We start from the raw sequence: 15,984 nt of genomic DNA, 5'->3' as shown, positions 1-15,984 counted from the left end.
TTAAAATCTTAGTTCTAAAAAGAAAAATTTTTATGAATTATAAACTCAAAATAATTAGGTAATTTTCGTGATTTTTCCATATTTTGTAAATTTTTGAACTTTAAATGCTAATAAAAAAAAACTGTGACTAAGGATTTTTAATATTTTTCAAATGTCTTTGTAACAATATAGTAGGAGCCTTGTATTAAATTTTCAAGTGTTTTTACTCAACAAATAAAGTTTTATTGACATTCATAGGAATAAAAACTAATTAAATTGGAAACTGAAATTGTCCGTAAACTGCTCAAAACAAATCAAAATATTTTGAAAATTTTATCATGTATAGAAAATGAAAATATAAAAAACCAGTAAAAATTTCATGTATTCACAGTCATTCGTTTTAAAGTTACACCAAAAACCAAAATCAATTTTCTCGAAAACAGATTTTGCGTAAAAATTCCCGTTTTTCCTTAATTTTTATTTTTTTTTTCACGGCGCTTTTGAAAACTACTGGAAAATTTTTACTTTTGACCCCCCAAAGTACCAACTAGATTCACTTTCCTATCAGAAAAGATACTGTTGAAGAAAATCCAAACACTTTTACTGTCCTAAAAGGTGATGACAGACATAAAAATAAAAATAAAAAACGAGCCTTTCATTATTTTTTTAAAATATATTAAACAATTTTTAAGGATGTCAACAAAGCATTTAAGTGATTTTTTTTTTGCACTTTTCTTTTTTCTCTCAGAATCAAAAAACTACTTAAAAAGGTTTCAGCAGTATTTCAATAGTACTTTTATAGTATAGCTATTAGCTATACAGGTAGTGACTTACTCTGAACAAAATTAAATTTTTTTACTGCTAAAAATATTATCATGCAACTAATTATGAATATAGCTTTAATAACTATCTTTTAGTAAGGTAAGATTTTATAATAAATTTTAAAATTATTAAAATATATAAAATAATATAGTTATACTTATGTAAAAATACACGAATTATTAAGAGACACTTGACTGCCTTTAATATAAAAAAAAAAAAAAAATATTGCAAAATTTTTGACAGTATTTTTGTTTGTTATACCCTTGATTTTCTCCGAAATTGTCAACCATACTGGTAATTTATTATTTTTTTTTTTTATTTTTAATTCAATTTTTTTGATCAGTAAATTTCATCCAAACATATTAAATTAAAGTCGATATTGAAATAAGTGCATACCTTTGATTTAAGTACCAGGTTAATAACCTATTTTTGTTTCTAATACTAACCATATTGGTGAAAAATCCAAGAACTACTTCTTGACAAAATTAGAAGTCGTGTACCTAGATATTTCTATTCGATTGTAGTTCTTACTAAAATGCTAACTCCTTATATGCTTCGAGTAGATAGATATCATATCCATTTTTTTCAAGCTTATCTATCCATCTTCGAGAAAATTATCATAATTTATAGTTACGCTAAACTGATTTGTTTCTCATTTTTTTTTTCAGAAATGCTACCTGCGCTAGTCAAAGATAGTTGCGCGTCATGTACCAAAGAGCAAAAGAACATTATCAAAAAATCCATGGAGGCAATTCAAGCTAGACGTCCAAATGAGTACAAACAAGTTAGCAAATTTTTTGACCCGGAGGGAAAATACCAGAAGAAATTCTTAGAAAACCTAAACACAGATTAGATTTTTAAAAATAAACCTTGAACATAATACTTCAGATATTTTTACAACAAGGTTCTCAGATGTAACTATCTAATGGAATATAGGTATTGTTATTTTTATTATTATTACTATATACTACTAGAGTACTTGGAGAACAAACGAAGCAGTTGTATGAAATAAATCAGTTTATATTAATATTTATAATATAACATTGAAATTATTACTAAAATAAAATAAATTTAAAACAACTCTTATCATGGATTAATTGTGTTTGACAAGAATAATTATATATTTCTGTTTATAAATACTTGGAATTTACATTGCATGTAAATCGACAAAAGTGTAAAATAATTTATTATAATATACTTCTTTTTAAGCACCTACTCACTTAATAATATTATATTTTAACCAATAGAATAGCTAATCCATTGTAAAAAGTCTTAAAAATAATCATAATATTGTTTAATTCATTGTTGCTGTACATTTTGATTAGTGTTTTTTTTTAATTGTACATTGTACAAATTCACATTCATTGCAAAATTTAAAATTTTTTTCTGAAAACGTTGACGTTATGAATACTCAATAGATAACTGGCCGTAATTATTATTTTAAGTCTCCTAACTGGCATGCGTGTAGTGTAGAGATAAAATGAATTGTAGCCTTCCGTAATAATAAAAGCTACAATTATGGTATACAAAAAAGGATCAACGTTTTAAAAAATATATGAACAAACACAGGAAAAATATTAAAAAAAAAAAAAGAAAATATTCATAAATACTCAATATTATTAAGAATGGCGTTATATATTTGAAAAAAAAAAACATAGCATTATGTCATACTCGATAAAATTGCCAATGCTGTAGTGTAGTCTGTGTTTATAATTAGAAAAAGGGCATTTTAATAACAATAAAAATAAAAAAACACAAATAAACAAAGAAGAATGTCAATTTAGTCCAGGCGCCTTTCATAAAAAACAATCGATTTCAAATTATTATTCTACGAACAGCTAAATTTCAAAAATTTAATTAAAATAAATGTGGCTTTAGAGGTAGCTGGTCTGTTGAAGTGCAATGCATATGCTATGTCTTAACGTTTTTATCTCATTAAAAAAAATATGTACATTGAACAACACTATTGCCCACATAAGCTGCAGCTCGAAAACAGTCAATATTTAACTACATTAATATACACGTTTTGTACATTTAAATATGGTACACACTTGTTGCAAATATACATATATGTTATCTTATACTCTCGAAATTGTGTTTAATGATAGTTTTATTCGACGATGTACAGCGTCGACACTCGGACAGACGGCTACTTGAGTCGGGAAATTCATTTTTCCGGAGAAAAGCAACGATAACGGTGGACCACGGTTGGCTGAGTGGATTCATTATTATTATTGAAAAACGACGAAATCCCATTGTCCTCAATGGTGTCTACTAGTGTTTCCCATATTACACACATGATACGGCGCTGTATATAATGTATGCACGTCGCGCGTGTGGGTAGATAACACGTCGAGCCTGGTTGATATTTTCCAATGCGACAATAGTATACTGTTCACGTAGCGATTTGTATGGTCTTATAATATTACAGGTTGTATTATAATATAGGTACTACCTTAAATCGTGGTAATCAGGGTGGAATAATAGCGATTTTACATTATCAATAAAATATTTAATTACATTTATGTACACGGCTTGCGAATTTAAATATTGTACACACTTGTTACAAATGTATATGTTATTTTATACTCTCGAAATTGTGTTTAATAATAGTCTTATTCGACAATGTGCAGCGTCGACACTCGGACAGACGTCTATACGTCTTGAGTCGGGAAATTCATTTTTCCGGAGAAAAGCAACGATAACGGTGGACCACGGTTGGCTGAGCGGATTCATTATTATTATTGAAAAACGACGAAATCCCATTGTCCTTAAGGGTGTCTACTAGTGTTTCCTACACTACACACATGATACGGCGCTGTATATAACGTATGCACGAAGGACCCTATGCTGACATACAAAAAATTATCACATTTTTAAAAAAAATTGAAATGTACAACTTAATTTAACTCTATTTTTTTATTTTTGTTTATATTTATTTATCATTCTTTTTCCCCCCTTTTCTCTTTAATAATCATTGTAAAAACCCCCTATATATAACTATATAATCTAATTATTGTAAGCTAACAACCATGATGTTGATGCTGTAACAATAAAAAAAAAAAAACGTATGCACGTGTGGGTAGATAACACGTTGAGCCTGGTTGATATTTTCCAATATGACAATAGTATACTGTTAGCCTAGCGATTTGTATGCATGATATCATAATATTATAGGTTGTATTATAATATAGGCACCTACATACTATAATTGTGTATTATTATGATTTTCTTATTTCTCAAAGTCCATTTAAAAGACTGTCGAAATTAAAATCGCGTCATCGTGTACTCGGGTCGGTATATAAATTACGAGGTAGGATAATCACTCTACTATAATATGCGCATTAGAATTCGTCTTCATAGATGTTTTTATGTTTTTCCTCGACGTCTTGGTCGTTAAGGTTCAAACGGTGTGTATATAAACCATCTAAATATAAACTATGGACAGCGCACTCCACTCCACCCCACCATCGATGCATATAACCGAGAGAGAAAGGACATCAAGTAGTAAATCATGGAGGAAATACTACACTTTTTTCTTTCCTTTTTCTTTAAACCAGTAACGAGTACGATTTAAAATAGTACTACCTTAAATCGTGGTAATCAGTGAGGAGTAATCGCGATTTTCAAGTTATCAATAAAATATTTAACCACATTAATATACTTATATACACGGTTTGTGCATTTAGATATTGTGCACACTTGTTGCAAATGTATATGTTATTTTATACTCTCGAAATTGTGTTTAATAATAATCTTATTCGACGATGTACAGCGTCGACACTCGGACAGACGGCTACTTGAGTCGGGAAAACCTTTTTCCGGAGAAAAGCAACGATAACAGTAGACCACGGTTAGCTGAGCGGATTCGCTATTATTATTATTGTACGTACGTATTCCACCCCTTCGAATCCACAGCTGTAAAAAAGAAACGTGACAGTGGTTAAACTTGATTATTTACATTATTCATTTCATGACTATAATACAATCACCGTAGTGACATTCGTACTGGGAAATATTATTCGAACCCGTCACGGTCATTGTCGTCATAATAATAATAAGTTATTAATGAGATTAGGTTCACCGCCATTAAAAATCGTCCGACGATTTAAAGTATTGTTTTAAAAATGTATATTTTGATCAGCATTTAAATTAAGGGGCGTAATTTTCGAGATGCTATCGTGTAGATTTGCACCCCTTAGACGCTCTTAATATTTTACGTGTTTGTAAATTAAATTAGAAGACGCTTTTTAACACGAATTCCGACCGGTTTTAGACAATATATTTATTGATAAATCATAATACTGGACCTTTTGTGAGTTTCAATTCCCCTTATAGCTAGATATACCTATTTATTGAATACTATAATTATAACTATATTATTAAGTGTTCATCTTAAATCACCTTCTGAATTTATATTTGATTAATCATATTTTGTAAATTAAAAAAATTACATAATGGTTGGCTATTGATAATATTTTTAGCATAACACATTTATTTGACAAAACGATTCTGAGATGAAGCCTCAGTGTTTAAAACTGACCGTCGAGCCGTACCACACTATAATCCTACATGGTCGTTAAGTAAGTTTGTCTCATTTTAAATGATTCACTTTGATTAGGTACTGAAGAGGTTTAATTTATAAGCAGCTCGTTCTATATAACTCTTGCATATAAAACAATACATTATAATTTACCAGGGATTTTGAATTTTAATGTGAAACCTGTTGTTCATTTCAACACAGTATTGAAAATTATGTTATAGCAATCGTGCTGTTTATCTTTGATCTGACGTCAGTGATTTTGTTTTTTTTATATAATATCGTTATTCTCAGAATATTAAACTCCATATTCTTTATTATACTTGATCATATACTTGATTGATACTATACCCATCTAAATGGCAATTCTTTTAATAATATAGGTAAGTATATCTATTGTTTGAGACCTACCTCTAAACTGCCGTCAACAATGACAAAACGCATTGAACACTGATTTTCTTAGTTATATTTAAAATATTGTATATTCACCCCTTTCATATTTTCTGTTATGTATAAACTCAAACCTTTGGTTTTTAGTAGTTAGTTTTCTCGTTTTTCTGTGTAATTTGAATTTTAGAATATTTTTTTATAACCCAGAAAAAGTGAATATTAGTTATTTTTTTATAATCAAGCATATTATATTCATGTCTGTACAAATATATACTCAATTAGTATATATTTATTATTATTATATTATTGGTATCAATTTAATACTTTACCAAAACTAATCATATTTTCACGTTAGATGTCTCTAAGTACATACATGTCTTATCATTCTATAAATAATTATCTCGGTTTAAAGTGTTATGGTTGAAACAGTTATGGTGTATAATCGAGTCTATATCGAGTACTGTTTATCTAAAAACCTTTTCACGAATCAACATAATAAAATAAAAATTAGGTAAATTGTGGAATTGTAAAATTATATATTAATATAATATGTTTATGTCTTAAAACATATTTTATCTATGCACACAAGTTGATACAATTATTATTGATTGTGTAAGTACAATTTATATTGTATGGTATATATTTATCAAAATGTTTTGTAGTTGACATTAAATAGCAACTTTTAAATTCTTGATTTTAGGTTTACGCCATGTATACACATGACGTAGTGTCATCGGTGATTTGTATACTTAGTGTACAAGATCTACGATTCATGCTACTATTTTTATAGGTTTTTTTTCATTTTATTTCTAAGATGTAATGCTTCAACTGAAAGCGGAAAAGTTGAAGTCAACTTATAGTAAACAAAGTAATCGTTTCCTGTTACTTTTAGAACGGTTTTATAGTGGTCGATGGTTTTGTACGTTGATCTGTCAGGGGAATTTAAAAGTAACGTGCACTTATTCAAATATTATTCATACATCAGCCATAGTTGAATTCCGAACAAATATATACCCTGAACAAAATAATATATGATTATATGAAAATCGTTTTTATATTTGTCAAACTACAGCCAAATCTGTGAAACTTGATTTTAAGATATTTTGTGTATCGGTTTCAAATTTATTTCCACGGCTTGTCTTACATGAATGACATATATTATATATTATTTTAGTACTATATTATTATCGTCAGTCGTGATCTTCAATTTCACGAGTTTGATACTCCAACTATTAAGTCCTGTTATGACGTTTGAACTAGAACATCCAAATTACATATTTACATTTAACGGACAAATATTCTTTTAAAAGTTTCTTGTTGCACAGGGTATAGACTATGGTTTTTGTATTTGGATATTATATGCACCAAAAACTATTATATGAAAATAAAATAAATGTAAGAAAAACACAAAGCATCCAACAAAAGTCAATTTTTTTAATTTTTTTATAGGTATAATTATTATTATTTGATATATATATTGCACACACACACACACACGTACACATTAAACTCAACTTGGGAGTAATAATCGTGGACCACAAAGTACGGACCACGATTCATCTGGCTATACGTTACTCAAGTGACAGACTGAGAAAACAAATCTTCTACCTCGACCACTTAAAATGTTACTTCCATCCAGGTCGGTGCAAACTAAGGTTAATTATAGGCATTACACTCCTTTGAGAATACACAAACACGGTTTGTGACTTAAGAACTTTCCGAAAAACACGCGAGAATAGTCACCAAAAATAAGTTTTTTTCTCATCACAATCATCCCTATTCTGTCAATATACGATTCCATAAAAAAATATAAAAGTATAATATTCGACAAAAAGTTATTATTAATTTCTCGATAAACGCGTCTAAATAAGATAATAACATAATTTCAGTTTGCATAATGACTATAACTGTCAATGACGGTTTATGTAAAATATATCTTATAAATAATCCAATACCTGCACACGATACTTGTACACACTGATATAATATTATTTTCTCAGCGAAAATTTTAGAGTTTTGGTTGTACCTTAACGATCGTTCTTACATAACATAACATGCATGGTACAACGAATAATGTGCGATGAAAAAAAAAATAAAGTACTGCATATTATCGAATATATAATTATAATATTTTATAATTAATTATATTACCGTTACATAGGTAAAATAAAATACTATTTAACGACTATGTTATAATAGTTTACCACTGTGAAATAGTCTACCGCTGTCAAAACGCGTTTATAATATTTCAAAGAAATGTACAAACAGTTCATATTATCGTTCTTTGAATAATTAAATTTGTAAAACTGAGTATTGTTTTTTTTCCAAGAATCAGAATAAATTACACGCATACATGACGTTAAAATATTTAAAAGTCTCAAACGATTTTATGAAGTCAACATGGGTAAAAAGGAAAAAAAATGCGACCAAAAAAATCACAGCGAACGACAAGCATTGGTTTAGCAGAAAAAAACTTGACCTAATACGCGTAGCCATTTTATGATAAAAACAATTTAGAAAAAGAGGACATTTATAATAATTAATAGGTAACCACCCTCTACCTGTAAAGGGGATGTCAAGTGTACCTTGTCGTTGAGTAGATTATTGTAATGGCTGACGTGTTAAATTTGAATTAAATGATATATTTTCGGATTCGATAAAAAATGAGCGGAGTGCGGAGCTGGGTGTGTTGACCAATTGTAAATCGATAAAATGATTCAAAATTTTGACACATTTCATTACATTTCGTGTATAATAATAACTGTGACTATATTATATTATGTTGGATATTTTTCAATTACTATAAGAAACAAATGTGAACAACCTTGTATTAAATTTTCAAATTTTTATTAAACAATTTAAAATTATATGTGGTCAATTATTTTATGTAAAATGAAACAATTTAAACATTATCAAACGAAAATTGCATCATTTATATTATTATGTTAAATACAAAACATCAAATGACTATAAATAACTCAAAAATATTTTTAAAAATTCAATCTTGTTATGAAAACGCATATTATACCAACATTTAATACTTCAAAGCTCAGCGATTATTTGTTTTTGAAATATAACAAAGAAAAAAAAGAAACAAAATAGTTTTTTTGAAATATGCAAAATTTTTAAGACATTTTTGTTTTTGGATTTTTTTTTTTTGTTTTTCTTAATTATTTTAAGAAGTGCTGCAAAACATCTACTATTTTGAACCCCCGACGTACAAACCAGATCCATTTCATGACCAGTAACTCAAAATCAATGATTGGAACATATTTTTTCCTTTAAAGAAGTGAAAAAGTCTAAAATGTTTATAGGTACGAGGTTTTTACACGGGTGGCTTAGATAAGTCACCCGCATAAGTTACCGTTCAAGTGTAATATATTGTATAGGTGATATACTATGCGTGTTTTCCACAAATATTTATATATATGACATATTATTAAGTGCGCACAGTTTCCGGATTAACACCGTTTATTTATACGCAACACCGCGATTTCTGATAAAGTGCCGATAGAGATGGCACTCGGCGGAGTTATTTGATTCTGAGCGGAGAACTGAATGTACTGGTTTTATAATAACGATGTTATTTTTCTTTATTTTTATATAATATATATTCAAAATTACTTAAACAATATATCCCTCCGTTAACTGTTTGAAACGACTATGATCAATGCGATTAAAATAATAACTATAGACTTATAATGATATAATATACAATTTAATAATTACTTTTTAACCTCCTGCTCTAATATGGACTTCTATAACATAACCATTACCTTAAAATTATTTTTGCTTACGAATAAAATAAAACAAACGACCCCTATCGGGTGATTTTATTCGAGTGTTGGTATATGTATGGATGATATTGTTTTTTTTACATAAGAGTGCCTATATCTGAATGATTACATCAAGTCATTACAACATAATATTATATTGTCTAAGATAATATTTGAATAACATTAAAACACGTATGCTACGTCTCCAGTTTTTCGTTTCGATATTTCTCACGGAAATCAGTGACAAAAACCGTAGAATAATCGAAGCGACCTTTACGTTAACACGATTATATCCAATATGTCTGTATTATCATAATATAACCGGCGCAAGAATTTCCATATGTATTTTATTCTAAAATATACCATAACACGCGGCAACTTTGCGCGTATATATCTATCGTTTTTATAATACCATCCAAGAAAGCGTACACGTCTGCTTTTGTTAAACGGCGTAGATCCTTTACCCGGTAATGTGCAGGAACTTACATTCGCGCCCGTATAAGGTATTATCGTGCTATGCAATACGCGTATATATATTGTATTATATACATATTATATACGTATTATACGGTCGTATATTCAGCGCGTCTCTGCAGCAGAACCCTTAAAGATTAGGCGCTTTAAACGCGGATAACGACGGCTGCGGCAGCGGAGAGTACGCCCGCGCCGCGGGGGGAGGGTCTTAGATCTCTGTACAATTTCATTAACATTGCCCGGACTAAGTGCACGGCCGCCGTGCCTGTTATCCAATATACTTAAATAATAATATCATTATATATTATATTACACGGGGGCTCGCTTTTACCGATCATCCGCTGGCGTGCGCCTATCTGCCGTTCACGCGTACAAATCACCGACGTCGTGGCGATATTATAAGAGTTTTGATTTCCCTATCCCGCTCCTGAGATCGACCCCATCGCGCCCCAGCCACCTGTTTGCCGCCCTCTCGTCCGCGAATTTTTGTCGAAATCCACAGCACCGAAACGATAGCGTTTTGGCTGAAAACCAGATACAAATTATTATATGCTCTGACTTCCCGAGACCGATAAAGGAAGTCGTATCGTGTACGACTTTTGTGAAACAATATGTCATATGATATTATGCGGACGTGCACCGCGACTTTGCGACTTCGAATCACGTTGCCCCATCACGACCGACAGTAATACATCAGCTGCATTATGGGTTTTGCACAATCTTACGTGCACTCGTTTAATAGGACCTTAAACATGCGTATATTTTCTCAGTCAAACGTACGCTATACCAAATTTTCGTTAAGTATAATAATTATTATATAGTATAATAATAATTATTGTAGTTTCAATTAATCGCGAGCTGTAAATTTTGATATTAGATAGTGAATATTGAGATGATAATATCAAATTTTTAGGTAAAAAAATAATCTGTGCTTAAGCGTCGCCGATTTTTTTCGATTTTTGAATGTTTAAGCAATATTTAGGGGTATGTGAAATATAATAAACTAAATATGCTCATTTCTCGATTGAAAATTTAAATTTTGAGTGAAAAGCCGATGCTTAAGCACAGATAATGTCATAGATAATAGAAGAATTGACAGACCATGCTAATGTATACAACGCCCGTGGTCTTAAATTTGGAAAAGAGGAAGGCGGAGTTTGTTATGTTATGCCATGTTACATATGAATATATGTGTATTTTAACCTCAAATAATTCCCATGTGATAATAGGTTGCCTAGCCTATTCATTATACTATTATCTATGGATAATGATCTTACCTATAAGTTTGACGATAGGTCGATTCGTACTAATAGCAAACTACAAACGATCGAAACCAATGAACGAACATTTGCTATAATATGGCACATTTCAACATTTGTAAGACGGAAACAACAAATGCATGGCTAACGTCATCTTAACGTTAGTTATAAATTATAAGAATATACATTAAACTATATAAAAGTGAATATAATATATATTGTTATAATATGACGCGTTTCGGCGGGGCGTTAGTTTGTTTAACGCACACCCGACCATCGTGATAAATTGTTCTGAATAAGTTAACGTGACCAGTGACGGCCGGGTGTACCTACATCGATACTTTTATATATATGAACATACAAATATATAATATATAATGCGTACTTATATATAGTGTGCGAAAGTATACGCGAGGCGGAGAAGGACGAGCCGATGAAAAAACGTAGAATTATCTCGCCTCTTTTTCTCATTCTTATTATTTTGTTCTGCCGTCTTGCAGCAGCAGTATCTGGGAAAACCTATTAATCCAGGTGTTGGCTGCAATAAATCGTCTTTTGTCGCCCCAAACGCGTCGCGGAAAAATCTACTTGATATATGTGTCGCGGGGCGCGAGCAAAGTAAATAGTACGAGATTTCCAACTGCGCTCGCCGGGGGACGGACGGAGGGTGAGCTGAAAAACGACGAAATCCCATTGTCCTTAAGGGTGTCTACTAGTGTTTTCCATATTATTCTACACATGATACGGCGCTGTATATAATGTATGCAACTGTAGGTAGATAACGCGTCGAGCGCGCATGGTTTGTATTTTCCAATGTGACTAGTATACTGCAGTTCGCGTGGCGATTTGTACGATATTAGAATATTATACAATGCAGTTATATGGTACCTATGTACTATTAATATTCGATAATTGTTCTCAATATTATGATTATCTTATTTCTCCAAGTCCGTTTAAGATAATTAAAATCGCACCATCGTGTACTTGGGTCGGTATATAAATTATTACGAGGTAGGTATATTATATTAAATATTGTACTATATGCGCGTTATAATATTCGTCTTCATAGATGTGTTTAAGTTTTTCCTCTAGGTTTGGGCCGTTAAAGTGCAAATGGTGTGTATATAAACCATATTATAATTATAAACTATGGACGGCGCCTCCACTCCACCCCGCCTTCAACGCTTGGTGAGTACATAACTTAGAGAGAAAGGACATCAAGTAGTAAATCATGAAGGAAGTACTACACTTTTTTTCTATTCATTCTCTTTGAATCAGGAACCAACATGATTTAAAATAGTACTACCTTAAATCGTAGAAATCAGTGTGGAGTAATCGCAATTTTTCACGTTATCAATAACATATAACGGTCAACGAGGCTTTGTTGTAACACAATTTTTATTTGGCAGTAGACACACTGTATTTTATTACTTTGTTTCTTGACTCCCTCACTCTATATCGCTGCCTGACTTTTCTCCCTCAGCTATTTCCATAGATCTATATGATATAAATATTATACATTTATAAACATTAAGATCTATTTAACTGGTACACTACTACACTAGTTTTAAAAGTGAAAAGTAAAATACATCATAATTATCCTAAATAATTCACATTGTTTGTTTAAATAATATAATTAAAGCGTAGTGTTTGTTTGACGTTACACTGAACGATAAGTTATCTGTCATAGGGACTAAATTGAATACAAAATCAGCAGCAATCGGTATAGGTTTTAAGTTTCATTTGCATGTGCAAACTATCAAATTATTTTAACCACTAATTCAATATTTATTTCTCTGTACCTACATAACCAAATACATAATACAGTTAAACCTGTGTTAACGGATTCCTGCAGTATATAGCGGACACCTCTCTCAACCGGACATAACAATATTATGATAAGTCCTGCCAAAAATATTGGCATACAAATATACTTCGGTGTATAATGGACACTTTTACTTATCACGATATGACTGTGCTTATGTATACATAGGTTTCAATGTATAATATTTTTTAGAATACTTGAATGAATTTTAAATTAAATTATTTAATATTTAAATTAGTTGATATAAGTAATGTGTTAATATTGTTCAAACAGAAAACTAATATATCTCTGACACAAAAATCTTGTGATATGGAACATATTATTATAGTAATATTTTTACCAGTCCAATTAGATACATTTTGTTATATATATACTATTATATAGTGAAGATTTCATTCTCTCCTATTTCTTTTTATACTAAACCATAAACAATAATGCGAGCATTTCTGAAGAAATAACGCCGCTAGTTACATTAATGGCATTTGTGCGAACCCACTGCGGGAGACCGATGTCCGTTGTGCTGCCGAAGTAAATAATTCATAGTTACCCCTGTCTCCGGACCCATAGCGGGGACTAGAACGAAACTTTTTTTACCATTTTCCAGGCTACTCGCTCAAAGACCCGGTGGACGAAAAACGAGTATACAGACAGAATCCACAGGGAAAATGTATGAGATACACTCACAAAACTCTTATATACTAGTTATATATAATTTATATATATCTATGTATGTATATATGTGTAATGGTGTGTGTGTGTGTGTGTGTGTAGCTTTTACGAAACTTTGGGCGTATATAAGGTACTTTAAAAATGTGAAACCACTCCAATACGCAAAGATGTCAATTTGTGGTCATTGCGCATTTAAGTTTTGACGACGATTAAAGTTACCACTCAGGTATCATCGAACATAAATCAATTTTATCAACTCAGCAAAAATGTTGGGCTGTATATTTAAAATGCAAATTTATTTATGCAAAGCGGCATTCGACGCGGCCTCGCCGTATCCATATACAGTCCATCAGCTGCAGCCTCCCACTTCAGTCCATTAGATAAAATACATATTTTTTTAATGTTCAAACATTGTACCTAACCGTGAAGTAACTTTGCATAGCAATAATGAATTTATGTTATTAATATCAACGAAACTGCGTGGGATTAACGAAAATCAACAATCAGATAATACCAAATATTGATAAAATATGCTCATAAAATACTATATAACGTTAATGTTTAAACACATAAGGTTTTTATAAAAATAGAGAGCCATCAATATTAATTATTATTTTAAACGATAAACAATCGCTGTAATACTATGATAATAAAATGGGTTGATAATATCGACAAAATAAATCGAAAATCATATTTAAATTTGTATTCAGATAGATTAGCATTTAGCATTAATTTGAAAAACACTATATGTGAATTGTATGAATAATAATTATTAACTCTATTGACGCATTATTATATGGTTTTGAGAATCAGGTGTGATTAGTTAATATTATCAACAAAATATTATTATATTTCAATTATTATATACTGCAAAACATCAATCGTAAATTTACATGGACTATACGTATCCTGTGACATCAACAGTGGTCATCTTAAACTCATTTTTATAACTATATTTATGTAAGAATAGTACCTAATGGAAAAGTCACACCAATATTGAAAATGGGACATTTCATCGCATTTAAAAATAAAATAGGAAATCTCCGTAGCATGTGCCAGAATAGGAAATTCCTTTTTAACTCAGTCGTTTATCATCAAAAAATATCCTCCATCCAAAGTCAATAAATGCCAAGTTGGCGTTGAAACAACTCAACACATAATTCTACACATAATACTAAAATATACGAAATAACCTATTCTTACCAAACAACTCTGAAAAGAATCTCTTAACGAAAAAACAGCACTAAATTCATTAATTGTCTAACTAAAATAAATTCTAAAACTTTGTAAATAGTACAACACCCTAGCCTTATAATCTTTCACAGATGAATCCAAACCATAATATTGTATTTAAAATTATAATTTATTTTTGTAAATATACAATAGACGAATGTAACTACTGATTTTGAAGCCAATAATAATTATAATAAAACATAATAGTAATAATAATTGAATGTTTATAGTTACATAAAAAAAAAAAAAATGGCAAGTTAAAATTAACATAAGGAACAAGCCCCTGGAGCATTGAAAGGCCTTTCTGGCGTACTGAAAACTATATTTAGGGGCCTAAACTGATAATTACGTGCTCAGATAACGTAAAATGGTTTCACTGGTATAAAAGTACGCTTAAAAAATACATAACACAAAACCGTTGATAAACATGGTATTTAATACGCATAATAAGGACGAGGCTATTGCACGAATTACAAATTTCTGGTCGTAAAATACAATAGTGTGACGTGTTTTATTTTTTTTTCGAAATTAAATCGTTTACAGGCTTTTCACGGACTGGACATTGCGACAAAGCGACTGCAGGGTGTGTACTCGTATACGCAATGGACATAAGTCAACAATGGTCGAAGGCGGAAATTCAAAGTTTTCTATACTTTTTCTCGCCCCCCCCCCCTTTGAGTTCGAGTGTTATCAAAATATCCATAGTGAAGTGTGTACATGGTAGCCACCGTATATGACGAGGTCACAGGGTTCATATTGTCAAAGTTTTGGGTCTTAGACTTTCTTTAGTTCAAAATCACTCCGTATAACTTTACGTATAGGTAGTTTATATCTTTCGCTTTCCATCCTTAAAATAAACAATACATTACCTACGCTTGTCTACATTATATCGTAAACAACCTAAGTCCTGTGCACGGTGCATAGCGTGGTCAGAAAAAACCTATAATAATTATTTATGCAGCGATGGACGTGAAATTAAATTTCCTTACGAGTCGCACCAAACTAAACGTACAATAG

At 30.7% G+C, this 15,984-nt stretch overlaps 2 protein-coding genes across 2 annotated transcripts in view; one reads left to right on the top strand and one right to left on the bottom strand.

Annotated features, from left to right (window-relative positions):
* The window catches only part of LOC100161057 (ejaculatory bulb-specific protein 3-like), a 5,502-nt gene extending 3,621 nt beyond the window's left edge, over positions 1–1,881 (top strand). The window contains exon 2 of the mRNA XM_001947594.5: positions 1,470–1,881. Coding sequence (XP_001947629.1) covers positions 1,470–1,654 — 185 coding nt within the window. The 3' untranslated portion in view covers positions 1,655–1,881. The remainder of the gene's footprint in view (positions 1–1,469) is intronic.
* The window catches only part of LOC100167765 (lachesin-like), a 223,919-nt gene that overhangs the window by 184,432 nt on the left and 23,503 nt on the right, over positions 1–15,984 (bottom strand). The gene's annotated exons all lie outside the window — the stretch shown is intronic.

This window comes from Acyrthosiphon pisum, chromosome A3 (genome assembly GCF_005508785.2).
Source record: "Acyrthosiphon pisum isolate AL4f chromosome A3, pea_aphid_22Mar2018_4r6ur, whole genome shotgun sequence".
Lineage (NCBI taxonomy): Eukaryota > Metazoa > Arthropoda > Insecta > Hemiptera > Aphididae > Acyrthosiphon > Acyrthosiphon pisum.
Note: the sequence above shows the minus strand (reverse complement) of the source record. Positions and strands in the feature narration are given on the sequence as shown.